The sequence below is a fragment of the Scyliorhinus canicula genome, chromosome 13 (genome assembly GCF_902713615.1).
Source record: "Scyliorhinus canicula chromosome 13, sScyCan1.1, whole genome shotgun sequence".
NCBI lineage: Eukaryota > Metazoa > Chordata > Chondrichthyes > Carcharhiniformes > Scyliorhinidae > Scyliorhinus > Scyliorhinus canicula.
The window spans coordinates 132,053,655-132,081,471 of NC_052158.1; the positions used below are offsets into that span (position 1 = coordinate 132,053,655).

At 45.8% G+C, this 27,817-nt stretch overlaps 2 protein-coding genes across 4 annotated transcripts in view; one reads left to right on the plus strand and one right to left on the minus strand.

Annotated features, from left to right (window-relative positions):
- Positions 1-404: 404 nt before the first annotated feature.
- LOC119976277 (leucine-rich alpha-2-glycoprotein-like) lies at positions 405-6,377 on the minus strand. The gene is made up of 2 exons (XM_038816692.1): positions 6,131-6,377; positions 405-1,511 (listed from the first exon to the last, which is right to left on the minus strand). Exon 2 carries the CDS (start codon positions 1,503-1,505, stop codon positions 489-491), a length of 1,017 nt encoding a protein of 338 aa, XP_038672620.1. The 5' UTR covers positions 1,506-1,511; positions 6,131-6,377; the 3' UTR covers positions 405-488.
- A 6,985-nt stretch (positions 6,378-13,362) lies between these two features.
- LOC119976430 (very long-chain specific acyl-CoA dehydrogenase, mitochondrial-like) overlaps positions 13,363-27,817 on the plus strand; it is a 135,645-nt gene continuing 121,190 nt past the window's right edge. For all 3 annotated transcript variants that reach the window (XM_038816961.1, XM_038816962.1, XM_038816963.1), the window contains exon 1: positions 13,363-13,635. In XM_038816961.1, coding sequence (XP_038672889.1) covers positions 13,532-13,635 — 104 coding nt within the window. In that variant the 5' untranslated portion in view covers positions 13,363-13,531. The remainder of the gene's footprint in view (positions 13,636-27,817) is intronic.

The following is a 27,817-nucleotide window of genomic DNA, read 5'->3' on the forward strand; positions in this document are numbered from 1 at the left end:
TTAGCATTGCTGCCTCACAGCACCAGGTGCCCAGGTTCAATTCTGGCCTTGGGTGACTGTGTGGAGTTTGCACATTCTCTCCCGTGTCTGTGTGGGTTTCCTCCGGGTGCTCTGGTGTCCTCCCACAGTCCAAAGGTGTGCGGGTTAGGTTGATTGGCCATGCTAAATTGCCCCTTCCAGGAATGTGCAGGTTCGGTTACGGAGATTGGGTGGGTGGACAGAGGAGTGGACCAAGGTAGAGTACTCTTTCCAAGGATCGGTATAGACTTGATGGGCCGAATGGCCTCCTACTCCGACTACACTGTTGGAATTCTGTAATCCAGCACAATTTGGTCCAACATTTGTCAGCTGCTACCAGTTCACCCATAAAAAGATGATTCAAATATTTGATGCCGGAGACAAAGTTGTACATTATTCCTCATATTTATTTACTTGAACTGATACATATACAGTACAATCTGATACAACGTGATTTAGAAGCAATTACTTTAACACTTAAACTCCAATTCAGACAATGTTCCGATCTGTTTCCCACTGGCTGTTTCAGGGGTTGCACATACTGTTGTGCTGAGTGAGTACAATTTGTCAGAGTTAGTTGTTATCCAGTACCACAGATGCTTCAGGCCACAGTTGCAATCCCACGGATTCAGTGAGAGATCTAACCCCTGTTGCCATTTAGCCCCAATGTGTTGAAGATTGTCAAACACGCCTGGAGGAAGCGTCTCTAAGCTGTTCTCTGAAAGATCCAGTGTATCTAGCTTCAGTAATTTATTAAACAGCCCGACTGGAATCGCCCTAATTTTATTTTCATTAAGAAACAAACTTGCTAAATTGAGCACATGATCGAAGGTACCAGGGAGAATGTTGTACAACTGATTATTTGCCAGATTTAAACGCTCCAGCTTAGACAATTTGTGAAATAAAGTAACTGGTAAATTTTCAATTTTATTACTGGAAAGATCAAGCGTTACTAACTCAGTCAGATTTTGGAATGAATCGAGAGGCAAGGATTTCAACATGTTGTTTGATAAATCCAATGACTGAAGACTGCGAAGGTGATGAAACCAGAAAGGATCTACAGCCTGCAATTTGTTTCCCTGTAAGACCAATGTAGTTAGATTGAGAGAGGTGTTAAATAAATCTGGTGGGAATGTATTCAGCAAATTGTTCGTCAAGTCCAGGATTCTCAGCTGATGAAGTTCCTTCAGTGCGCCTGAAGAGATGTTCATCAACTTGTTGCTTGAAAGATGAAGCTCTTGGAGCTGAAAAAGCCCAGCAAGATCATTTTCTTTTAGACTGGTAATATTGGTGAATTCCAGCGATATGCTTGTTGCAATGGACGGAATATTTTGTGGTACTTCATGAAGAGATTCAACAGAAGCACAAATCACAGATGTGATATTTCTAGAGAAGTAGCAAGTGCAGGGATCAGGGCAAATATTCACGGAAGATGAAAAGCATATATGGCTCAGGAACAGTACTGCAGTAATCTTCAAGGCCTCCATTATGACCTAAAATGTGCGAGAAACACCAGAAGAATGGTCTTACTTGTGGCTATCTTACAACAACAATAATAACGTACATTTGAAAATCGCTTATTATCACTGTGAAAAGCCCCTAGTCGCCACATTCTGCCGCCTGTTCAGGGAGGCTGGTACAGGAATTGAACCCGCACTGCTGGCCTGCCTTAAAAGCCAACTATTTAACCCACTGTGCTCAACCAGCTCCTTGTATTTGTATTACACCTTGCACCTTGCACGTAATAAAACTTCCCTTGGAGCATTATGAAATAAAGTACAACACCGAGCCAACAGGGGATATCAGATTAGGTGAACTAAAGCTTCATCAAAAAAGATCATAAGGCGTGTGTTGACTGAGGAAATTGAGGTGGAGCAGTAGAGGTAGGTGTACTGAGGTATTTCCAGAGCTTAGGGTCGAGTCAACTGAAGTGCATCATGAATGGATTGATTACAATTGGGGATGCTCAAGAGACCAGAATTAGATGAACACTGATTCCCAGAATACTGTGGATGCAGGATATCTGAATTAAAATCAGAAAATGCTGGGAAAACCCAGTAGATTCAGCAGTAGAATACTGCGCAGCTGGAAGAGATTTTTTTTTGTTTATTCATTCATGGGACATGGGCATCGCTGGCTGGGCCAGCATTTATTACCCATCCCTAATTGCCCTTGAGGGGGCAGTTAAGAGTCAACCACATTGCTGTGGATCTGGAGTCAATTGTGAGGCAGACCAGGTAAGGTTGGCAGATTTTCTTCCCTAAAGGACATTAGTAAACCAAATTGGGTTTACGACAATCGACAATGGTTTCATGGTCATCACTAGACTTTTAATTCCAGATTCATTTTTGATTGAATTCAAATTTCACCATCCGCAGTGTGCAGGATTTGAACATGGATCCCCAGAGCATTACTCTGGGTCTCTGGTTTACTAGTCCAGTGGCAATATCACTACGCCATCACCTTCCCTGGTGGGGTAAGGCAATTGAAGAATTTGAAAACAAGATGAAATTAAAAATTTGCTTGTCTTGGTAGGTCAGAGATCACATGGCAGATAGAGGGATGGGACTTGCTATGGGTTAAGACATGGACGATAGAGATTTGGATAGCCTCATGCTTATGGAGGGTAGAATGTGGGTGATCAGCTAGGGGTACATTGGAATAAAAAATTCTGTAAAGTACCAGAAACATGGATAAGCAGCAGATAAGCTAAAGCAAGGGTGGTGTTGGGTCATGTTATGGAATTAGAAATACGGACTCAGGATTCTCCGGTTCCCAGCTAAAACAACCAAACATTGTGGTTAGAAATGAGGAACTGAAAGCATTTAGCTGCTTTGAAGTTGCCTGCAGCTGTCAATCAGATCAAGGATGTTTTTAAACTCCCTTAGAGCAATATGGTACTTCAAATTAAGATTTAAAAATGTTTTGAGCTTTCTAGGAAAGCTCAGAACTGAAAGAATTGCAGTGTTAAAAGCATGGGACTGATTGAGCAGCTATGGAGAAAGGGAAAGTACTCCAGGATACCTGGCTTGTATCAGCAAAGAACTGTTTGATATGCTCTGCAATTGTCAAGCAAAGTAGTTCAAAGTGGCCAGGCTGCTCATACAGCCTACAGAAGGAAATTCCCACTAGCGAAGTTTACTTTTCCTATCAGTCAGAGGACTCAAAGGGGTCTTCTCACATCTGCAGCTTCTGGGAGAGAGAGAAAGAGGAATCTATGCTGCATAATGGAGTGGTACTGTAATTTGGAAGTGTGTCACGGGGCATTGAGATTAAAGCGAATGGCCACTTCAAAATTTTCACAGTAGACAGACAAGAATGAAGATTATGATCAGTGAGCTACCTGGAATCACCACGCCAAGAGCGTCCTTCAGATTTCCTAGGGATGGAAGGCGCAGTCCAGCCATGAGATTCCCATCCCAGGGGAGAGTCCCGAGGTCAACCCCTTGCCTCCAGCTTGAGCCCAACCAGCACCCGTGGATCCTTGGGGGACCCTCCCACTGCAGCCTGGCAGTGACAGAGGGGCACATGATAACTGGACTTACCTTCTTTCCTACCCCACCCTTGGGGTCCCAAATTGCCAGGCCAGGGAAGCAGTGCAACATTGGCATTACCAAGGGGTGGGGCCTAAAGGGAGGCTGAGGGGGTGGCCTGAGGGGCGGGGGAGTGGTCGTGGTGCCACCATGCCTGTCTGATGTGGGGGGGGGGGGTTAAAATAATCGTCCATTATTTTAGTGGAGGAGGAAGCCTTTATGCTGAGGGGTTGGGGTGCTCCCCTTGTCAGCAGGGGGGCATCACCATTTCCATTGTGGGAGAGGGGGGCCTGTCTGTGACCGCCGCGATTGGGGCGTCATCTTTGATGGAAATCGGCGAAGGCGGGTTGGCCGGTGTGCTTCCCAATGTTTTAAATATTGGGTGAATTCAACCTGAGATTCGCCATCGCCAGCAAGAAACACTCCAGTTTTCCCATTGGCAGGAAAACTGCGAACTGGAGAATCACGGCCTCCGAGTGAAGGCCCAGGTATAAGGTCAAAAGCTTGTCTTCCGGTCAAATATGACACCAAGATCGTGAACAGATTGGTTTTGTCTGAGATTGTTGCGAGGAAGAGAGATGTTGTCAGTAGTTTGGCAACAGAGTTAGGAACAGGATTGAAAACAATGACTTCAGCCTTTGCAAAATTGAACTGAATGAAATCTCAGCTCAACATCTTCAAGAGGATATCTGTAAACATGGTTGTAAAGGATTTTCATTAATATTTCTATTCTTTTTAACATATTTTAATTGATTTACTTCATAAATGTCTTTGTTTAACCAAAATATACCAATGACATGATGAGTGGAACCGACTGGAAAATTTGCTGATCATGATGCTAATCTTGTATCGGGATTCGGATAGTATTTATGAGCAATGATCCTATTAAATGGTGGAGCAGACTCAAAGTGCTGAATGGGCCTACTCCTGTCCCTATTTATTATGGTCTTGTCTATGATATAAACTTCACTGTCACGTTGTGATGCCGTAGAACCCTCTCAATAAATTTAGTGAAGTCCCATTCTGGGGTTTTAGGGAGGCATGCATTCAGGAGCATAATCAAGCACCAAGCCAGAATTCCTGAGTAAAGGTAGAATGAGTAGAAAATCAGGATTATTGTGAAATGGGCAAGATGACCTTTGTGCCCAGTTTTCTGATCTCCGTTCTTGTTGCGTGTGGACACTCAAAACATTTACAAATTACAGCCTATAACTTTACCGGTAGCATTTTACACACCAACCATCTGAATCAAATTTTAATTCATTCCCAAAGAGTATCAATTTACAATCTTCTGTCTAACCCATCTGAATCCCTTGATTAGGTCATAACCTACAGCGTTTTTTTTTTAGCAGGTCTCCATTGTTCTTTACTGAACCCTTCCATAGGATCCAATTATTTTAATCTAATGATGCTGGATAATAAATGGAAAAATGATCTTTGACCGTAATAAAAAGGGAGGCTGAGGAAAGCTTTGAATGAAGGAGAGAATGGAAGTCCACAAAGAATAGAAAGTGCATGGGAAGAGGGGAGAACACTAAGAGCAGCCTGGAAACTGGTAGAAAAGAGAGACATACAGCCACAACCAGACCTTGGAAGTCAATCTTAGCAGTCCAATGACTGGGCCCAATCACTGCTTCATTAAACTGCAGGAACAATCTGTATTACATGACACTAGTTTCTGAACTGTGCATATCTTTGTACAATGTTGGAAGAGGGGACATCCCTGTTATTTTTGCAGATTGATTCCTACCTGCGTGCGGAGTGCCGGCTGATATAATTACATAGCTCATAAATTGTTCAATGTATCTATTTGCCATTACAGAATAGCAGTCATTACTTCTCTTTACAGTTTTCACGTTTAGAAACTGATGCATTTATAATGCCCAAAGAATCTTTCTCTACACTGCACCACTCTGTAAAATATTGTTTAATAAATATATTACCCCGTGGCTGGCATTTTCTCAGGAGCAGAGCTCGGTTTCACTTATGGCAGAATGCGATAGGGTGGATGAGTGGTCTAAGGCCCTGGATATAGGGTCCAGACTCTGTGGAGATAGTTCGAGTCCACCCTGAGTGTCCAGGGATGTGCCAGGGAGGTGGGATTACGGAGACTGGGCAGGGTGGTGGGTCATAGTAGGATGCTCTTTGGAAGGTCGGTGCAGACCCGATGGGCCGAATGGCCTCCTTCTGCATTGTAGGAATTGTATAGAACTGGCTTCTTTTTTTTAGAAATTGCACCTAGGCAGTATGTGAACAACTGTCATCCCTTTTTCTTGTACAACGTATTTAACAATTAAAATTTCATCAGGTATCATTCACTGTTCCTGGTTAACATAGAACACGCAGCCATTAATCTGAGTCTTTATTATATCCATCAGTGAATAAGTAGAAAAATAACTGGGACACAGGGCAGAATGTTTTTCTGCTGACACAAAATACCCCATAGCATTCATTGAAGCAGATCGCAGCGTAAACCTCCTCCATACAAATCCCAGCAGCTTGCAAAGAAGACAGCTAATAATAAGAGAAAGAAAGGCTGGAGAAAGCACAGACGTTCAATGCTGTCAGCATATTCCTACCTCACTGTTGAACCAACTCTGCAGTAAGTTTGTTCTGTCGGCTTTGACAGAGGCAATTCATTTGGATGAGTGTTTTATACGGTCCCGCAGCTGCTCTTTGCCAAAACAAGCAAGTGCCTGTCTGTTCCTGTCAAAGGAAGTGAGGCTGGAATCCTGGAACTGGCGAAATTTGAAGAGAGGTTACATAATCACTGGAACTGGGAACGTTGCTCAGGTCTATGCCATTTTGGTCAATGGACGATTCATGCACGATTAGTTAGCTGAGCAGTAATTCATTTGTACAGAACATGCTGAACCCTTTTATCAACTGTTGTGTGCAATTTATTCATTTTAATCCCGCTGTTCTGATCAAAAGATATTGCATCAATAAAATAGAAATTCAGAAAACCTATAGCAACATCTCAAAGTTAGCAAACTGTCACATGTAATCAGACCTGTTGAAACAGTATAAAGTTCACTGAGCAGTACGCTGGTAAATCAATATTCATCTATCTTGCTTAGCGGAGGCAAGCGATAAAATCATAGTGTCATAAGGTTTTACAGCACAGACAGAGGCCCTTCGGCCCATCGTATCTGTGCCGGCCATCAAGCATCTATCTATTCTAATCCTGTTTTCCAGCATTTGGTCCGTAGTCGTGTATGCTATGACAAACATTGAGGGAGAACTGTGGAGATTAAAGGAACAACACGTTCTGAAATATTCCAAAGAAAAATCAGAGAATATTGATACAGAATCAGATGACACCATATTGTTAATTGTGGAATGTGAACATTATTCTACATTCTGCATGTGGTGCAGTCGTTTATTGTGTTGTTTACATACACAACCTTTATAGCTTCTAGCTTAGATGCTGCTTAATTATCATAGAATCTTGCATTATTTAGAAGCTTAATGATTTTAATTAGCTTTACTTTCTAATTACATTGTAGCGTTTAGTTCCATAGCTGAATTACATATTTTATGGATGCGTAGAGCTGAAATCCATTTGGAGAGAAACTGTACCCAATGAATCTTAAAGATTTCACTTCAGGCAGTTTATAGGGCATACTTTTCACAACCCCAAATACTGAGAAGCAGAATAGAACTTGCACAAATAACCCTCTCCCCAGCAAAACATCAAAGATAGGGGGCAGCAGGGTAGCATGGTGGTTAGCATAAATGCTTCACAGCTCCAGGGTCCCAGGTTCGATTCCCGGCTGGGTCACTGTCTGTGTGGAGTCTGCACGTCCTCCCCCTGTGTGCGTGGGTTTCCTCCGGGTGCTCCGGTTTCCTCCCACAGTCCAAAGATGTGCGGGTTAGGTGGATTGGCCATGCTAAATTGCCCGTAGTGTCCTAATAAAAGTAAGGTTAAGGGGGGGGGGGTTGTTGGGTTACGGGTATAGGGTGGATACGTGGGTTTGAGTAGGGTGATCATGGCTCGGCACAACATTGAGGGCCGAAGGGCCTGTTCTGTGCTGTACTGTTCTATGTTCTATGATATCTCTTCCTCAGTGGACCACGTGCCAGAAACTGTGCAGTGGTGAAGGGGCAATTTTCTCCCATCCTTGTTCAGCTTTGAATACAATTCGTATCCGCCAATGCCTGTAGCTGCAGGAGCCTCAATGATCAACCTCCTCAGGTCACTACCTGCAGCCTCCCCAAACCACTCCAACCCCCCTCCTCACCACAAAGGTGGGAGTCCTTTGGACATGGGCACCGGCATAACCTGGTTTCTCATTACAGACAACTCAATGTAGCAAACATCATAAATAAAGGCTTAACTGTTTCGACAGCCACCACATCTTAACGCTTTGACCCAGCCTTTCAAGAACCAAGATCACGGATCCACCCCATTAGTCATCGAGGAGTGATTGAGACAGAAGTGGATCCTATGTAAAGGATACCACCATCCTGATACAATGGCTGCAATGATGAAGCTCAATGAAAACTTTCTAATGAACATCCAGAACAGGAAGAAATACAGGATCTCTGAATTGTGCACTTTTGATGCCAGGGCAGAACATAAAATAAATGAAATGGAAATATGCATTATTGAAATAAGGGCACCCCAAGAGCAGATAATCTGCCTGTAAAGAGAACCTATGATAACTGGGGATCTTGCAGTAATATATTTGATTTTGAAATCCCTGAAGGTTGAGAGAAAAACTTTGCATCAAAATATCTTCAGACAGGATAGGAGAGGGGACCGGATATTGAAACACAGCCCAGAGGGACTGGTCCCTATGAATCCAGACCACCTTTGAACCATTGCAGTGTGTGTGCACAGTTTCCAGACTAGGGATATGATAATATCTTAATCGAAGGCCAAAAAAAAGATTACTCTTCCAGGACCAGCATATCTTCACTTATATCTTCTGAATTCCTCTGGATATGTAGAACTTTCAAGGTATCACGTTTGCCTTCTAAAGTAAAGGCTTTGAATATAGGATGGCCTACAATGCCAGGCTTGAAGTCCTAATAGATGGTCCCTCCGCCATCCTCCTTCCATTGATATTGTATTGAATTATGGCAGGAACATACAACATACCCACTCATGGAAATCCTGGCCCCATGTTACTATGCCAACCTATAGGAAAATAAAAAAATACATATTGTTAAGAATTTGGAAAAATTAAGATTAAAAAATGACATTGGGGGAAAATAAAATAAAACAGGGAGTTGATAAGGCCAACTGACTTAAGAGATTTGAGATGTGAATTAGCATATCAGTGAGAAAAGCATCTGTTTACCTAGGTAACTAGAGGAAAGCAATGGGGTATAGAAGAGGTAATCTCAAAGTGGAGAGATAAGGAAATTGACATGTACCCAGCAAACCTGGGGCATGACTAGAACATGTGGGTGTGGTTGGCCGGGCTTCCTTTGCACCCTTCACACCTGTCCTCCACCTCTGGGAAGAACCTACTCATTTGCGTTCTTGTAAAGTGGGCTCCATGTACCACTTTTAGTTACGTTAGGTTAAGTGGATGTAGTAAAACAATCAGAATTATATAATATTGGATGTTGGTTGGGAACTTCATATACGACTGTGTATGTATAGCCATCAGTGTAATTATGTGTTATAGTTCATGGTCACTGTCTGTGTGGAGTCTGCACGTCCTTCCCGTGTGTGCGTGGGTTTCCACCGGGTGCTCCGGTTTCCTCCCACAGTCCAAAGATGTGCGGGTTAGGTGGATTGGCCATGTTAAATTGCCCGTAGTGTCCTAAAAAGTAAGGTGGGGGGGGTTGTTGGGTTACGGGTATAGGGTGGATACGTGAGTTTGAGTGGGGTGATCATTGCTCGGCACAACATCGAGGGCCGAAGGGACTGTTCTGTGCTGTACTGTTCTATGTTCTATGTTCTAAATATTCTTTATTAATTATTCACGCAACAAGACTATTCCTCCCTGGATCGCATATTTTTCTCACAGTGTACCACTGGAAATATACATATTTTCATGTATAAATATATCTACATATATATATTCTAAGTTACCCTTCTGCATTTTGGAATACTTTCCATTCAATGGGGTTCTTAACAATACGGTAAAGACATCCACAATGATGAGTGAGTAGACAAGGGTCTGGCAAATGGAGTTCAATGTTGGTAAATGTGAGGGCATCCATTTTAGCAGGAATAACAGCAAAATGGTCTATTATTTAAATGGTAAAAAAAATTCAGCATGTTGCTGTGCAGAGGTACCTGGGGGTCCTTGTGCATGAATCGCAAAAGGTTGGTTTTCAGGTGCAGCAAGTAGTTAAGAAGGCAAATGGAACTTTGTTCTTCATTGCTAAAGGGACGAGATTAAAAGCAGGGAGGTTATGTTGCAGGTGTGCAGGTGAGGCCACACCTGTAGTACAGTTTATAGTTTTAAGAAAGGATGTACTGGCACTGGAGGGTGTGCAGAGGATTTCACTCGGTTGATTCTGGAGTTGAGAGGATTAGCTTATGAGGAGAGACTAAGTTGACTGGGACTGTACTCATTGGAATTTAGAAGAATGAGGGAGGATCTTATAGAAACATAAAATTATGACGGGAATAGATAGGATAGAAGCAGGGAGGCTATATCCACTAGTGGTGAAACTAGAACTAGGGGGCATAGCCTCAAAATAAGGGGGAGCAAATTTAGGACTGAGGTGAGGAGGAACTTCTTCACCCAAAGGGCTGTAAATCTGTGGGATTCCCAGCCCAGTGACGCAGTTGAGACTACCTCGTTGAATGTTTTGAAGGCAAAGTTAGATAGATTTTTGAACAGTAAAGGAATAAAAGGTTACGGTGAGTGGGCGGGTAGGTGGAGATGAGTCAACAAAAAGATCAGCCATGATCTTCTTCAGCAGGCATCTCCTGCCCCCAGTTCTTATGACTACAGTAGTTCCCCGTTATAACACGGGTGTTGGGGTCCAAGACAGCCACCTGCGTTACATCCGAGCCGCGGATATCCACGATGGGGGTTTTTAAATTTAAACATTTCAGGGTTATTGGTAGACAGCCTCCCATAAGCCCCCCCCCCCGCCGTATATCGCAGACTGTTCGAAGCGGAGCAGAGACCACAGGGCAAGTGACTGCAGATCCACACGGTTATTGAGACAGGTTTAAAAAGGAGAAGATTGCCAGCTTTTGGTACACTTTCCTGGGCAGTGACTAATGTAAATGTGTCGTTTAGATGTCAACATCCAAGCTTTAAAACTGAGCCCACTCCTCAATGCCCGCGAGTAAGGGTTCCCCTTCCTGAATGCAGCCCATCACTCTCGCTGCTGTCAGCAATCCAGCCACCCGCAGTTGGTGAAGGATTAACTTTGCAAACTTTTACATTTAGCAACTTTCTGGGCAGGCTTGTTGCTAAAAATAATCCGCTCCCCGACTGGAAACCTGAAGTTGCCCCAGCTCCGTCCCCATAATCCCAGTGCAAGTAAGTTTCGAGTAAGTTGGGGTCCATAAGCACCCCCCCCCCCCCCGCCGTATATCGCGAACCGCGATATTGCGGAGTGCGGTATAACGGGGGACTACTGTACTAACCAACACAAATTCACACACGGGTATTAGAGCCCTGGAGAGATGTGACCACTAAAACAAACGGATGACAATAAGTTGTTATAAAATGGCTAACCCTGGATTTCATGGAACACGGGGAAAGAAATCTATCTCCCCAACCATTAGCGGAGTTTTTTTTTTATAAATGCTTTTTATTGGGTTTTTGAATAAAGTATATTTACTGTTATATACACAAAGTAGAATACATATATATACATAGAAGAGAAGGGAACACGCACAGAAAACAACTGGTAGGATATTATGTGCTAGCTCAACAACAGCAGCTCTGTACAATTGGCAGTATTGTTTTTAGCACATAAGTAGGCATCTGTTTGTGGGGGGGGAAGTAGGCATCTGTTTGTGGGGGGGGGGTGGGTACATATACATTTGGACGCCAGGGAAACAAATACAGAACAATTACAGAGGGCAATACGCGAATGGATCTGGTGTTGGTGCTGTCGCTTGCTTCTTCCGGACGGTTTTTGCTGCCGTTGTCGTCTCGCAATCACCTCCGCTTCAACAGTTCGTCCTGTCTTTCGCCCGGATTTTCCTTGTTCTCTGCTCCTGTAGATGCCAAGTTTTTATTGTTTCCCTCCTTCTGGCTTTTATTCCCTTACCTCCCCCCACCTCACTGGTTCCCCTCTATTGTTCCCTATCTCCTCCCGCTTCCACCCCCTCCCCCTTCTCCTGTGGTTCGCCTTTCTTTTCTCTTAGGTTTAGCTGCTATTCCCCCCCCCCCCCCCCCCCGGACTATCCCTCCCTCCCCCGCCTCAGCTACTTTCCCCTGAGTTTTGGCTACCTGGCTATTCTTCTGCTTGTTCGTTGGCCACAAATAGGTCCCAGAACAATTGGATGGATGGCTCCCACATTCTGTGGAAGCCGTCGTCTGACCCTCAGATGGCGAATTTGATTTTTCCATTTGGAGAGATTCTGAGAGGTCGGACAACCAATCTGCAGCTTTGGGTGGTGTTGCTGACTGCCCCCCAAACAGGATTCTACTGCGGGCGATCAGGGAGGCAAAGGCAAGGGCGTCTGCCCTCCTCCCCAGGAATAGATATGGCTGGTCTGATACCCCGAAGAACGCCGTTTTCGGGCATGGGTCCACCCTCATCCCCACCATTTTGGACATTGCCTCGAAGAAGGCTGTTCAGTACCCTGCAACCATTAGCAGAGTTAATAGGCGGGATTCTCCGACCCCTCATCCCCCACCAGGGGCTGGTTTAGCTCACAAGGCTAAATCGCTGGCTTTTAAAGCAGACCAAGCAGGCCAGCAGCACGGTTCGATTCCCGTACCAGCCTCCCCGGACAGGCGCCGGAATGTGGCGACTAGGGGCTTTTCACAGTAACTTCATTGAAGCCTACTCGTGACAATAAGCGATTTTCATTTCATTTCATTTCATCTGGCCTGGGTTTGCGAAATCCTACTAACTGTCCAGGCTTGAGACAATTCACACCTCTTTAACCTGGGGTTTCCCCTATCTCTGGATCTGTAACGACTTAATCACCTGCTAATGCTCGCATTCTAAGCATTGTCTGGCATCTTTGAATTTGTCTATATATATGTTTCTGGAACATACCTCTTCATTCACCTGAGGAAGGAGCAGCGCTCTGAAAGCCAGTGTTTGAAAACAAACATGTTGGACTTTAACCTGGTGTTGAAGACTTCTTACTGTAAATTATTCTGGATAAAGTATGATCAGGCGCAAAGGGTTTCCTCATGATTTTGCTTTTGTGATTGGGATGGGGAAAATGGACTGAATGGACAATAACAGAGAATAATATGTTCACGCAAATTAATGCCACCATATCACAATCATCAAAAGAGAGGCCAAGTAATAAATAATTATTTTGTTTATATAAAATGTTTGATAATTAAACAATTCAAAAATAAAATTGAAGCCTGTAAGCATTTCTGACCCACGGCTCAAATACACTGGCCACCCCTTTCCAACTGACAGCTGCAACCCAACTTATATGAAGAGCAAGAATTTGAATAATGGCAAATTCTTATGAGGGCAGATCTGCCTCTGACAGAGGCGCCAGCCCACAGAGGGGGTCGTTATCTAGAACCATTTTAACACCAGCATATCGGGCGGGAAACAAGAGGTAGAGAAAATCTTCAAATGTTCCTTTCGGCAAAAAATTAATCACGTTTGTACAATATTGTCATTGGTGGCGTCACAGAACCGTTGCCCTGGAGACGAGGGTCCCCCTCTCCCCATTTAGTAGAGGATGTGTCGTGCAGCAAGCAAGTTGCCTCGTCTCTCTGGGAGGACAAAAGCTACTTCAGAGCAGGAATTGCAGAGGGCTTGGACTGCGGATGGCGGCAGCGGTTGGCCAGTGAGCGCTGAACACTTTGCCTCCTGCGGGGAGGGTTGCGGGAGCCCAGGCGATGCTTCTCCGTCTGCGGCTGCTGCAGAGCAGCGTTCGCTGTGAACTTCTCAGCATCTCCCGAGCAAGGGCCAAGTGGCGGCGTCCTAACCCCATTGCCAATAGGTGCGTACCAGCATACACAGACGTCCCATCCATTGATATCCATGCGACTGATTGATGAACATCAAATTGTGGGCAATTTAGAATTGGGGTCAGAATCCCATCGTCTGCTGGTTTGTAACTCTGTGTCAAGTGAAAAGTCACAGAATAGTTACAGCACAGGAGGAGGCCATTCGGACCGTTCTGTCTTTGCTGGCCCTCCGAAGGAGTAGTGCCACTTCCCTGCCTTTTCCCAGTAGCCATGCATTCCCCCCCCCCCCCCCCCTTATACATGTAATTCCCTTTCAGCCTCAATTGACAGCCTTAACCACACCATCAGGCAGTGCACCCCAGATACAAACCATTGGCTGAGTGAACTTGTTTCTCTACAATTTATCATTGCTTCTTTTGCCAATTCCTTTAAATCTTTCCACCCAATTTGTTGATCCTTCCACCAATGGGAACAGTTTCGCCCAATCTACTTTGCCCACACTCCACATGATTCAAAGTACCTTGATGAAATCTCCTCTCAACCTTCGCCAAGGAGAACCGTCCCAACTTCTCCAATCTCCTTATGTAACCACAGTTTCTTGTACCTGGAATCATTCTCTTGACTGTTTTCTGCACCCTCCTTTTAAAAAATAAATTTAGACTACCAAATTATTTATTTTCCAATTAAGGGACAATTTAGCGTGGCCAATCCACCTAACCTGCACATCTTTGGGGGGTGGGGGTGAGACCCACACAGACACGGGGAGAATGTGCAAACTCCACACAGACAGTTACCTGGGGCCGGGATCGAACCCAGGTCCTCTGCGCCATAGGCAGCAGCGCTAACCACTGTATCACCATGCTGTCCATAATATCTTGCAAAGACGTGCAGTCCACTCCTACAATGCTAAATCGGGCCATTTGGCCCATTGAGTCTGTACCAACCCTCTGAAAGAGCACCCCTCCCAGGCCAGCCCCCCCCCCCCCACCCTATTCCCAGAGCCTCACCTAACCTGCTTAGTCTTTGAACACTAAGCAACAATTTTGGCCTGACCAACCTCCCAACCTGCACATCTTTGGACTGTGGGAGGAAACCGGAGCGTCCGGAGGAAATCCGCACAGACATGGGGAGAAAGTGCAATCTCCACACTGACAGTCACCCAAGGCTCGAATTGAACCTGGCTCCATGGCGCTGTGCGGCAGCAGTGCTAACGACTGTGCTAGAGACCCGGGTTTAATAGACCAGGCTTACAGCAGTTTTTTCCAATAACGCAAGGAAACCAAACAAGGTCATAAATATAAGAGGCTCACTCGTAAATTGAGTAAGGAATACAGGAGTGATTTATTTCTTCAGAGAGTAGTTAGAATGTGGAACTTGCAAACATAGAGCTCGATTTTACACTCCCCTCAGGTGTTTTGAAAGTCGAGGGGGTGGGGGGAGGTAAAGTCCAGTAAATGACCTTCCTGCCACCTACCTGTCTGCCCCTTGTGTGGAATTTTATGGGAGACGGTGGTGGCACTGTGCAGCCGGTCAGCCCTTGGGCCTATTTGAGGCCCTTTAGTGGCCAATTAATGGTCACTTAAGAGCTCCATCCACCGCTGCTGATATTTTACCCACGGCAGGTATGTTGATTGTTTAGTAAGTCCCGAGAAGATGTTCTGAGTCGTGCAATGGTTGGACGTTAACTTTTTATTGATAACACATAACTGTATACATAAATGCAGGCTACAGCTCAAGCTTTGAGTTAATTCCATGCTTGCATCTCCACACGTCTCTGTGAAGTTGGCAATTGGCTCTAGTTTCACATCCTGTGTCCCTTTTCATCACTTTATGGGCAATACTCTTTTCCAGTCCCACACTAACCTTTTTTATGCCAGATGCTCTTATATTAAATCTCCCCATGTCTTTACCCAATATATTTACATTTAAATTATGTAATGCAACGCCATCTTCCTCGCTCAAATTCAGACAGTCGGGAGGCTTGACAATTCTCCCAGTTCATGTTCTGGTCAGATTTAGAGGTGATGCAGGCTGTTTTTAAAAATAAATTTTTGTGGGATGTGATGTTGCTGGCTAGGCCAGCATTTATTGCACATCCTTAATTGCCCATGAGAAGGTTGTCGGAGCTTCCTTCTTGAACCAATGCAGTCTATGTGGTGTAGGAACACACATAGTGCTGTTCGGTCGGGAGTTCCAGGATTTTGGCCCAGCGACAGTGAAGGAATGGTGATATAGCTCCAAGTCAGGATGCTGTGATTTGGATAGGAACTTTCAGGTGGTGGCATTCCCATGTATCTACGCTCTTGTCCTTCCAGATAGTAGTGATCATGGGTTTGGAAGAAGCTGTCTAAGGAGTCTTGGTGAGTTCCTGCACTACGTCTTATAGATGGTACACACTACTGTCACTGTGCGTCCCTGTTGGAGGGAGTGAATGTTAGTGAGTGGGGTGCCAACCAAGTGGGTTGCTTTGTCTTGCATGGGGTCAAAGTTCTTGCGTTTCATTGTGGCAGCACTCATCCAGGCAAGTGGAGACTATTCCGTCACACTCCTGACTTGTGCCCTGTGGATCGTGGACAGGCTTTGAGGAGTCAGGAGGTGAGTTACTCACCATAGAATTCCGAGCCTCTGACCTAGGTGCCCTTGAATCCACCAGATTTACATTGCTGGCCCAGTTCAATCTAAGGTCAGTGGTAACTCCCAATGTTGATGAACATAGAACATACAGTGCAGAAGGAGGCCATTCAGTCCATCGAGTCCACTTAAGCCCTCAATTCCACCCTATCCCCCTTACCATGGAGGAGTACGTCAGCCACGTTGGATGGTATGTGGTTATCAGCAGGAGATTTCCTTGCCTATGCTTGACCTGAAGCCATGAGACATTATGGGGTCCAGACTCATAGAATTTACAGTGCAGAAGGAGGCCATTCAGCCCATCGAGCCTGCATCGGCCTTGGAAAGAGCACCCTACTTATGCCCCACAACTCCACCCTATCCCGTTTATTCCCGTAACCCCACCTAACCTCTTTGGACACTAAGGACAATTTAGCTTGGCCAAACCACCTAACCTGCACATCTTTGGATTGTGGGAGGAAACCGGAGCACCCGTAGGAAACACACGCACACACGGGGAGAAAGTGCCGACCCCGCACTGACAGTGACCCAAGCCAGGAATCGTATCAAAACTTTCTTTGCCTGTAGTATGTCTGAAAGGACACCATCAGCCACCCTGACAACATTTCTGTCCCCTATGTACCCTTTCTAAAGGTCTCCTCAGTCACAGCCTTCGCCAGTCTATTTTTTTTAAAAAATAATTTTTATTGAGAAATTTTGATTTTATACAACAATAACGCACCTTAGTAAAATACCGAAAATAACAATAATATTAACAATCATATACATTCGCCCCATCCCCATGAACAACCCAGCATTTTAACAACAACGCAAATTAACACACTATAAAGTTACAGAATAACACTACAATAATGCGCACCCCCCCCCCCCCCCCCCCCCCCCCCCGGGTTGCTGCTGCTATTGACCCAGTTACCTATCTCTGAGCCAGGAAGTCCAGAAAAGGCTGCCATTGTTTATAGAACCCTTGTATTGATCCTCTCAGGGCAAATTTGACCTTTTCCAATTTTATAAATCCCGCCATGTCACTGATCCAGGTCTCCACACTTGGGGGCCTTGCATCCTTCCATTGTAACAGAATCCTTCGACGGGCTACTAGGGACGCAAAGGCCAGGACACCGGCCTCTTTCGCCTCCTGCACTCCCGGCTCCACCCCAACCCCAAAAATCGCGAGTCCCCACCCTGGTTTGACCCTGGATCCAACCACCCTCGACACCGTCCCCGCCACCCCCTTCCAGAATTCTTCCAGTGCTGGGCATGCCCAGAACATATGGGCGTGGTTCGCAGGACTCCCCGAACATCTGGTGCACCTGTCCTCACCCCCGAAGATCCTACTCATCCTAGTCCCGGACATATGGGCCCGGTGCAGCACCTTAAATTGGATGAGACTAAGCCTCGCACATGAGGAGGAGGAGTTGACTCTCTCCAAGGCCTCCGCCCAAGTCCCATCCTCTACCTGCTCCCCGAGTTCCTCCTCCCATTTAGCCTTCAGCTCCGCCACTGACGACTCCTCCACCTCCTGCATTACCTTATAGATGTCAGACACCTTCCCCTCTCCTACCCACACCCCCGAAAGCACTCTGTCCATCGTCCCCTGCGAGGGCAGCAAAGGGAATCCCTCTACCTGTCGCCTAGCAAACGCCTTTACCTGCAGGTATCTGAACATGTTCCCCTGGGGAAGGCCAAATTTATTTTCCAGTTCCCCCAGGCCCGCAAACCTCCCGCCAATAAACAGGTCCCTCAATTTGCTGATGCCCGCCCTTTGCCATCCCCTGAATCCCCCATCCGTGTTCCCCGGGATGAACCGATGGTTGCCACCCAGTGGAGCCTCCATCGAGCCGCCTTCGCCAGTCGATATAATTCATTGAGAAAACCGTTAAACGGTTCTCCAGGCTGATTTGTTGAATTTCACTCTCTCTAAAATGTTCATGCATCTTAGATTAAGAGAGATATCAAAGGATTTTAGAACTTCATCAAATTTAGTTGAGGATCAATTTAATCCTAGTCTCACAGTAGTATGCTTAGCTAACAATCTACGGAATATACACTTTTTCAGCTTCTGTCTTTTTATCTAATTCTGAAACTATCTTGCCTTTTAAAAATCTTTTCCACCAAAACCTTGGTTTGGCCCTTGGAACAGTCCAAATTGCACTGGTAATGTTAATTTTTTGCTTTAAAGTTCAGGCGAGTACAGCTTTAAACATTGGGTTGTCAGACAGAAGGTGAGGATGACACAGCAAGTGGAAAATCGTGGCATGAAGTGGAAAGCAGATTTCGCAAAGATGTTGGAGATTCCGCTATCAAGTTTGTCCACCGTTGTGAAACGCGAGGCAAGAAAACCCTTGGAGCAGTTCGACATGCAGGCATTCTCTTCGCAAGGAAGGAGATGAGGATGATTGCCTATCCTGACATTGAAGGAACTCTGCTGACGTGATTCGAGGCAAGCCAAGCAGAGATGTTTCCCATCTTTAGATCAATCTTCCTGGAAAGGGGAGTTTTCCCGGCGTTCACCTGCAGTGACAGATGGCTGGACCGATCTAAGACAAGGCGTGATATCTTCATCTGTGTGGTAAGCAGTGAGGGTGCAGAGGTGACACAGCAATGACAGATGATTGGCTCCAAAAACATACTCAGCCACATCTTCAACGAGTATGCACAATAGAGACACGTTTAACGTGGACCAAACTGGCCTCTTTTACTGTAGAGATGATCTGGGATTTTGCACTGTGGTACAAAAATGCCCAAAACATGCTTGACTGAAGTGACAATGTGGAAGGATAGTGGGTGCCTGGAACTCGCTGCCAGAGGAGGTGGTGGAAGCAGGGACGATAGTGACATTTAAGGGTCATCTTGACAAATACATGAATAGGATGGGAATAGAGGGATACGGACCCAGGAAGTGTAGAAGATTTTAGTTTAAACGGGCAGCATGGTCGGCACCGGCTTGGAGGGCTGAAGGGCCTGTTCCTGTGCTGTACTTTTCTTTGTAGTTTTCTTTGTTAAGACTGGACCAGGCACGTCTGCTAAGCAGAAGTTTATTACGTTTTTCTGGAGTTAACTCCTGGTGTTTTTTCAATGCAAAGCCTCAGCCTTTTGCAAGGTCAGGTCATTGTAAGGTGTGAACAAATTGAATAAAGACCCTTTCGTACATTTACAGCTTTACTGCACTTGCATTTGGCATTTAAATCTGTTGTTTTTGGCATAGACGGTGTTTGTTGGCATGCCGGGTTACATGGTGACGCATTCATGTGGAACTGAGGACACAATCACCTCCTCTTGACATGAATTTAAAGCTGTTCATCAGGGATTTGACTTGAGATTTGATTGTACTGCGAATGTTGGAATGAACCTGAGACATTGGCGATAACTGTAGCAGCACGCTGAGGGTCCTGCAGATCATGAAAGCCGGTGCGGGCAAATGGTGGGACCGCAGAGCGGGTTTTACTGGTGGCGCCCAATGAATAATGAATGGTATGGCAACTGCTCGGCCCAGGACCGCAAGGTACTTCAGAGAGTCGTGAATACCGCCCAGTCCATCACACGAACCTGCCTCCCATCTATGGACTCCATCTACACCTCCCGCTGCCGGGGGAAAGCGGGCAGCATAATCAAGGAACCCTCCGACCCGGCTTACTCACTTTTCCAACTTCTTTCATCGGGCAGGAGATTCAGAAGTCTGAGAACACGCACGAACAGACTCAAAAACAGCTTCTTCCCCAGTGTCACCAGACTCCTAAATGACCCTCTTATTGACTGACCTCATTAACACTACACCCTGTATGCTTCAACCGATGCCAATGCTTATGTAGTTACTTTGTATATCTTGTGTTGCCCTATTATGTATTCTCATGTATTTTCTTGAATTTTGTTTAATTCCCTTTTCTTCCATGTACTGATTGATCTGTTGAGCTGCTTGCAGAAAAATACTTTTCACTGTACCTCGGTACACGTGACAATCCATCCAATAAGCCACCACTGGGACTGCTGTCAAACTAAGAACTGCCTGCTTCTTCTAGAAGCTGGCCCCATCAATAGAGGAGACCCCACTGAGGCTGGAATGGGAAGACACCGCCAAAGGACTGGGAACAAATATTTTCCAAATATTCTTCACGCACTGGGGCTGGGTAAACAGATCCCGGTGTTCAGAGAGGTAAACACTCCCGCGGTGATGTTAGAGCACTGGCAGTGTCCGCTGCCAGTGGAGCATGCAGAAAGCATGACCGCCCACCCCCAGAAGCTACAGGGAGGCCACCTTGGTGTGCATGGGAGTCTCTTAACATGGCAAAGGCTGTTGTGAGTCTGGTAAAATGCCAGCAGGATAACAGAATGGCCATGAATGGGCCAGTTAAGTGGATTTATTGGCTGCCTGATATCATCAGTGGGATTTTGTACAATTGCCGTTTCCTTCTTTAAGAGTAACCCCACGCACATTGGACTTCCATTGCGGTGCCTTCTGCAACCATTTTACTAATCTCCGTGGCTCCCAGACCGTCCCTAGAGGGCTGGCAAAATCCCAGCCATTAACTCTGTTCAGTGCTCCATTTCCTTGCCCTTGCCCCGTATATCCCTGAATACCATTGCTTAACATAAATCTATTGATCTCAGATTTAAAATCAACAATTGACCCTGCATCAACTGCCACTTGTGGAAGAGAACTCCTAATTTCTATCACCCTTTGAATGAAGAGGTGTTTCCCTACTTTGGTCCCGAAAGATCTAACTCTCATTTTCAGACTATATTCCCTGGTGCTAGACTTCCTAACCACCAGAAATTATTTCCAGCTACCCCCCATCACTTCCAATTAATTTCTAGAAAACACCCCTTAACTGTCTCATTTCCAAGAAATACAACTTTAATTTGTGCAATCTCTCCTCTTACTTTAAATCTATGCTGCACACCTGCCAAGGGCAATCCATACCCCTCTTAATGTGTGGTGCTCAGAATTGAACACAGTACTCCAGAGCTAACCAGGGCTTTGTATAGCTACAGCATGGCACCTATCACTCAAGTCCTCATGAATACAAACCAGCATTCCATTAGCCATTTGGGTCGATTTCTGGCCCTTGTCCATGACATTTTAATGACCTATGCCCCTGAACTGTGAAGGCTCGTAGGAACTTTGTACCATTTAGAAAATGCTCTGATCTACCTTTTTTAGGTCCAAAATGGATAGCCTCATATTTGCCAACATTGAAATCCATTTGTCCCTGTTTTTCCCCTATTTACTTAATCTATCAATGCCCATGGTAATGTTATGCTTTCGTCTACATTGCTTATAATGCTGCCTATCCTTGTGTCATCAACAAACTTGGGGCTGGTTTAGCTCACAGGGCTAATCGCTGGCTTTTAAAGCAGACCAAGCAGGCCAGCAGCATGGTTCGGTTCCCGTACCAGCCTCCCTGGACAGGCGCCGGAATGTGGCGACTAGGGGCTTTTCACAGTAACTGTGGTGAATGTGATTCACACTATATATAGTTGCCAATATCATTCCATGTATATATGTTCGTTATCTACCCGTTGTAAGATTAATGCTGTATATAGTTGCCAATATAACTCCGTGTATAAATGTTCACTATCCACCATTGTAAGTGCAGTTGCACTATCTGACCACCAGGGGGAGTCGCTCTGGGAGTACGCAAGAGTTTGTACTGGGCTCCTCCCTTGGCTCCGCCCAGGACTCCTCCCCCTGGGACCGATGTATAAAGATCAGTGCCTTAGAGCCAGCCTGCCAAGTCATCTGGAGTTCAATGACGAATAGGCTGGCTCTGTTGTAAGTGTATTAGAGCCTCTGTTCAGATCCAACTACACGTGTTCGCTGAATTGATGGTTCCATCAATTTAATACACTTAAGAAGCTGCTGAAGTAAAGCATGGAATCCGCTCTAAAACCAGGACGTCTAGAACTCGATCCGCAGGATGCAGAGGCGAAAGAAACCTCCTGCCACTGGCTGAAATGTTTTAAGGCCTACCTGGCCGAAATCAGCACTGCTGAAACTACGGAGGAACAAAAGCTCAGCCTACTGCACGCGAGGGTAAGCCACAGAATTTCTACACAACTAAATCCAGCCGGTTCCTACACGTGCAGTCCACTCCTACAATGCTAAATCGGGCCATTTGGCCCATTGAGTCTGCACCAACCCTCTGAAAGAGCACCCCGCCCAGGCAAGGCCCCCCCCCCCCCCACCCTATGCCCAGAGCCCCACCTAACCTGCTTAGTCTTTGAACACTAAGCAACAATTTTGGCCTGACCAACCTCCCAACCTGCACATCTTTGGACTGTGGGAGGAAACCGGAGCGTCCGGAGGAAATCCGCACAGACATGGGGAGAAAGTGCAATCTCCACACCGACAGTCACCCAAGGCTCGAATTGAACCTGGCTCCATGGCGCTGTGCGGCAGCAGTGCTAACGACTGTGCTAGAGACCCGGGTTTAATAGACCAGGCTTACAGCAGTTTTTTCCAATAACACAAGGAAACCAAACAAGGTCATAAATATAAGAGGCTCACTCGTAAATTGAGTAAGGAATACAGGAGTGATTTATTTCTTCAGAGAGTAGTTAGAATGTGGAACTTGCAAACATAGAGCTCGATTTTACACTCCCCTCAGGTGTTTTGAAAGTCGAAGGGGGTGGGGGGAGGTAAAGTCCAGTAAATGACTTTCCTGCCACCTACCTGTCTGCCCCTTGTGTGGACTTTTATGGGAGACGGTGGTGGCACTGTGCAGCCGGTCAGCCCTTGGGCCTATTTGAGAACCTTTAGTGGCCAATTAATGGTCACTTAAGAGCTCCATCCACCGCTGCTGATATTTTACCCATGGCTGGTATGTTGATTGTTTAGTAAGTCCCGAAAAGGTGTTCTGAGTCGTGCAATGGTTGGACGTTAACTTTTTATTGATAACACATAACTGTATACATACATGCAGGCTACAGCTCAAGCTTTGAGTTAATTCCATGCTTGCATCTCCACACGTCTCTGTGAAGTTGGCAATTGGCTCTAGTTTCACATCCTGTGTCCCTTTTCATCACATTATGGGCGATACTCTTTTCCAGTCCCACACTAACCTTTTTTATGCCAGATGCTCTTATATTAAATCTCCCCATGTCTTTACCCAATATATTTACATTTAAATTATGTAATGCAACGTCATCTTCCTCGCTCAAATTCAGACAGTCGGGAGGCTTGACAATTCTCCCAGTTCATGTTCTGGTCAGATTTAGAGGTGATGCAGGCTGTTTTTAAAAATAAATTTTTGTGGGATGTGATGTTGCTAGCTAGGCCAGCATTTATTGCACATCCTTAATTGCCCATGAGAAGGTTGTCGGAGCTTCCTTCTTGAACCAATGCAGTCTATGTGGTGTAGGAACACACATAGTGCTGTTCAGTTGGGAGTTCCAGGATTTTGGCCCAGCGACAGTGAAGGAATGGTGATATAGCTCCAAGTCAGGATGCTGTGATTTGGATAGGAACTTTCAGGTGGTGGCATTCCCATGTATCTACGCTCTTGTCCTTCCAGATAGTAGTGATCAAGAGTTTGGAAGAAGCTGTCTAAGGAGTCTTGGTGAGTTCCTGCACTACGTCTTATAGATGGTACACGCTACTGTCACTGTGCGTCCCTGTTGGAGGGAGTGAATGTTAGTGAGTGGGGTGCCAACCAAGTGGGTTGCTTTGTCTTGCATGGGGTCAAAGTTCTTGCGTTTCATTGTGGCAGCACTCATCCAGGCAAGTGGAGACTATTCCGTCACACTCCTGACTTGTGCCCTGTGGATCGTGGACAGGCTTTGAGGAGTCAGGAGGTGAGTTACTCACCATAGAATTCCGAGCCTCTGACCTAGGTGCCCTTGAATCCACCAGATTTACATTGCTGGCCCAGTTCAATCTCAGGTCAGTGGTAACTCCCAATGTTGATGAACATAGAACATAGAACATACAGTGCAGAAGGAGGCCATTCAGTCCATCGAGTCCACTTAAGCTCTCAATTCCACCCTATCCCCCTTACCATGGAGGAGTACGTCAGCCACGTTGGATGGTATGTGGTTATCAGCAGGAGATTTCCTTGCCTATGCTTGACCTGAAGCCATGAGACATTATGGGGTCCAGACTCATAGAATTTACAGTGCAGAAGGAGGCCATTCAGCCCATCGAGTCTGCATCGGCCTTGGAAAGAGCACCCTACTTATGCCCCACAACTACACCCTATCCCGTTTATTCCCGTAACCCCACCTAACCTCTTTGGACACTAAGGACAACTTAGCTTGGCCAAACCACCTAACCTGCACATCTTTGGATTGTGGGAGGAAACCGGAGCACCCGTAGGAAACACACGCACACACGGGGAGAAAGTGCCGACTCCGCACTGACAGTGACCCAAGCCAGGAAGGGGATGAGAATGATTGCCTATCCTGACATTGAAGGAACTCTGCTGACGTGATTCGAGGCAAGCCAAGCAGAGATGTTTCCCATCTTTAGACCAATCTTCCTGGAAAGGGGAGTTTTCCTGGCGTTCACCTGTAGTGACAGATGGCTGGACCGATCTAAGACAAGGCGTGATATCTTCATCTGCGTGGTAAGCAGTGAGGGTGCAGAGGTGACACAGCAATGACAGATGATTGGCTCCAAAAACATACTCAGCCACATCTTCAACGAGTATGCACAATAGAGACACGTTTAACGTGGACCAAACTGGCCTCTTTTACTGTAGAGATGATCTGGGATTTTGCACTGTGGTACAAAAATGCCCAAAACATGCTTGACTGAAGTGACAATGTGGAAGGATAGTGGGTGCCTGGAACTCGCTGCCAGAGGAGGTGGTGGAAGCAGGGACGATAGTGACATTTAAGGGGCATCTTGACAAATACATGAATAGGATGGGAATAGAGGGATACGGACCCAGGAAGTGTAGAAGATTTTAGTTTAAACGGGCAGCATGGTCGGCACCGGCTTGGAGGGCTGAAGGGCCTGTTCCTGTGCTGTACTTTTCTTTGTAGTTTTCTTTGTTAAGACTGGACCAGGCACGTCTGCTAAGCAGAAGTTTATTACGTTTTTCTGGAGTTAACTCCTGGTGTTTTTTCAATGCAAAGCCTCAGCCTTTTGCAAGGTCAGGTCATTGTAAGGTGTGAACAAATTGAATAAAGACCCTTTCGTACATTTACAGCTTTACTGCACTTGCATTTGGCATTTAAATCTGTTGTTTTTGGCATAGACGGTGTTTGTTGGCATGCCGGGTTACATGGTGACGCATTCATGTGGAACTGAGGACACAATCACCTCCTCTTGATATGAATTTAAAGCTGTTCATCAGGGATTTGACTTGAGATTTGATTGTACTGCGAATGTTGGAATGAACCTGAGACATTGGCGATAACTGTAGCAGCACGCTGAGGGTCCTGCAGATCATGAAAGCCGGTGCGGGCAAATGGTGGGACCGCAGAGCGGGTTTTACTGGTGGCGCCCAATGAATAATGAATGGTATGGCAACTGCTCGGCCCAGGACCGCAAGGTACTTCAGAGAGTCGTGAATACCGCCCAGTCCATCACACAAACCTGCCACCCATCTATGGACTCCATCTACACCTCCCGCTGCCGGGGGAAAGCGGGCAGCATAATCAAGGAACCCTCCGACCCTGCTTACTCACTTTTCCAACTTCTTCCATCGGGCAGGAGATTCAGAAGTCTGAGAACACGCACGAACAGACTCAAAAACAGCTTCTTCCCCAGTGTCACCAGACTCCTAAATGACCCTCTTATTGACTGACCTCATTAACACTACACCCTGTATGCTTCAACCGATGCCAATGCTTATGTAGTTACTTTACATAGAACATACATAGAATTTTCAGTGCGGAAGGAGGCCATTTGGCCCATCGAGTCTGCACCGGCTCTTGGAATGAGCACCCTACCCAAGGTCAACATCTCCACCCTATCCCCATAACCCAGCAACCCCACCCAGCACTCTGAGCAATTTTGGACACTAAGGGCAATTTATCATGGCCAATCCACCTAACCTGCACATCTTTGGACTGTGGGAGGAAACCGGAGCACCCGGAGGAAACTCTCGCAGACGCGGGGAGGATGTGCAGACTCCGCACAGACAGTGACCCAAGCCGGAATCGAACCTGGGACCCTGGAGCTGTGAAGCGATTGTGCTGTCCACAATGCTACCGTGCTGCCCTTTGTATATCTTGTGTTGCCCTATTATGTATTCTCATGTATTTTCTTGAATTTTGTTTAATTCCCTTTTCTTCCATGTACTGATTGATCTGTTGAGCTGCTTGCAGAAAAATACTTTTCACTGTACCTCGGTACACGTGACAATCCATCCAATAAGCCACCACTGGGACTGCTGTCAAACTAAGAACTGCCTGCTTCTTCTAGAAGCTGGCCCCATCAATAGAGGAGACCCCACTGAGGCTGGAATGGGAAGACACCGCCAAAGGACTGGGAACAAATATTTTCCAAATATTCTTCACGTACTGGGGCTGGGTAAACAGAGCCCGGTGTTCAGAGGGGTAAACACTCCTGCGGTGATGTTAGAGCACTGGCAGTGTCCGCTGCCAGTGGAGCATGCAGAAAGCATGACCGCCCACCCCCAGAAGCTACAGGGAGGCCACCTTGGTGTGCATGGGAGTCTCTTAACATGGCAAAGGCTGTTGTGAGTCTGGTAAAATGCCAGCAGGATAACAGAATGGCCATGAATGGGCCAGTTAAGTGGATTTATTGGCTGCCTGATATCATCAGTGGGATTTTGTACAATTGCCGTTTCCTTCTTTAAGAGTAACCCCACGCACATTGGACTTCCATTGCGGTGCCTTCTGCAACCATTTTACTAATCTCCGTGGCTCCCAGACCGTCCCTAGAGGGCTGGCAAAATCCCAGCCATTAACTCTGTTCAGTGCTCCATTTCCTTGCCCTTGCCCCCTGAATACCATTGCTTAACATAAATCTATTGATCTCAGATTTAAAATCAACAATTGACCCAGCATCAACTGCCACTTGTGGAAGAGAACTCCTAATTTCTATCACCCTTTGAATGAAGAGGTGTTTCCCTACTTTGCTCCCGAAAGATCTAACTCTCATTTTCAGACTATATTCCCTGGTGCTAGACTTCCTAACCACCAGAAATTATTTCCAGCTACCCCCCATCACTTCCAATTAATTTCTAGAAAACACCCCTTAACTGTCTCATTTCCAAGAAATACAACTTTAATTTGTGCAATCTCTCCTCTTACTTTAAATCTATGCTGCACACCTGCCAAGGGCAATCCATACCCCTCTTAATGTGTGGTGCTCAGAATTGAACACAGTACTCCAGAGCTAACCAGGGCTTTGTATAGCTACAGAATGGCATCTATCACTCAAGTCCTCATGGATACAAACCAGCATTCCATTAGCCATTTGGGTCGATTTCTGGCCCTTGTCCATGACTATTTAATGACCTATGCCCCTGAACTGTGAAGGCTCGTAGGAACTTTTTACCATTTAGAAAATGCTCTGATCTACCTTTTTTAGGTCCAAAATGGATAGCCTCATATTTGCCAACATTGAAATCCATTTGTCCCTGTTTTTCCCCTATTTACTTAATCTATCAATGC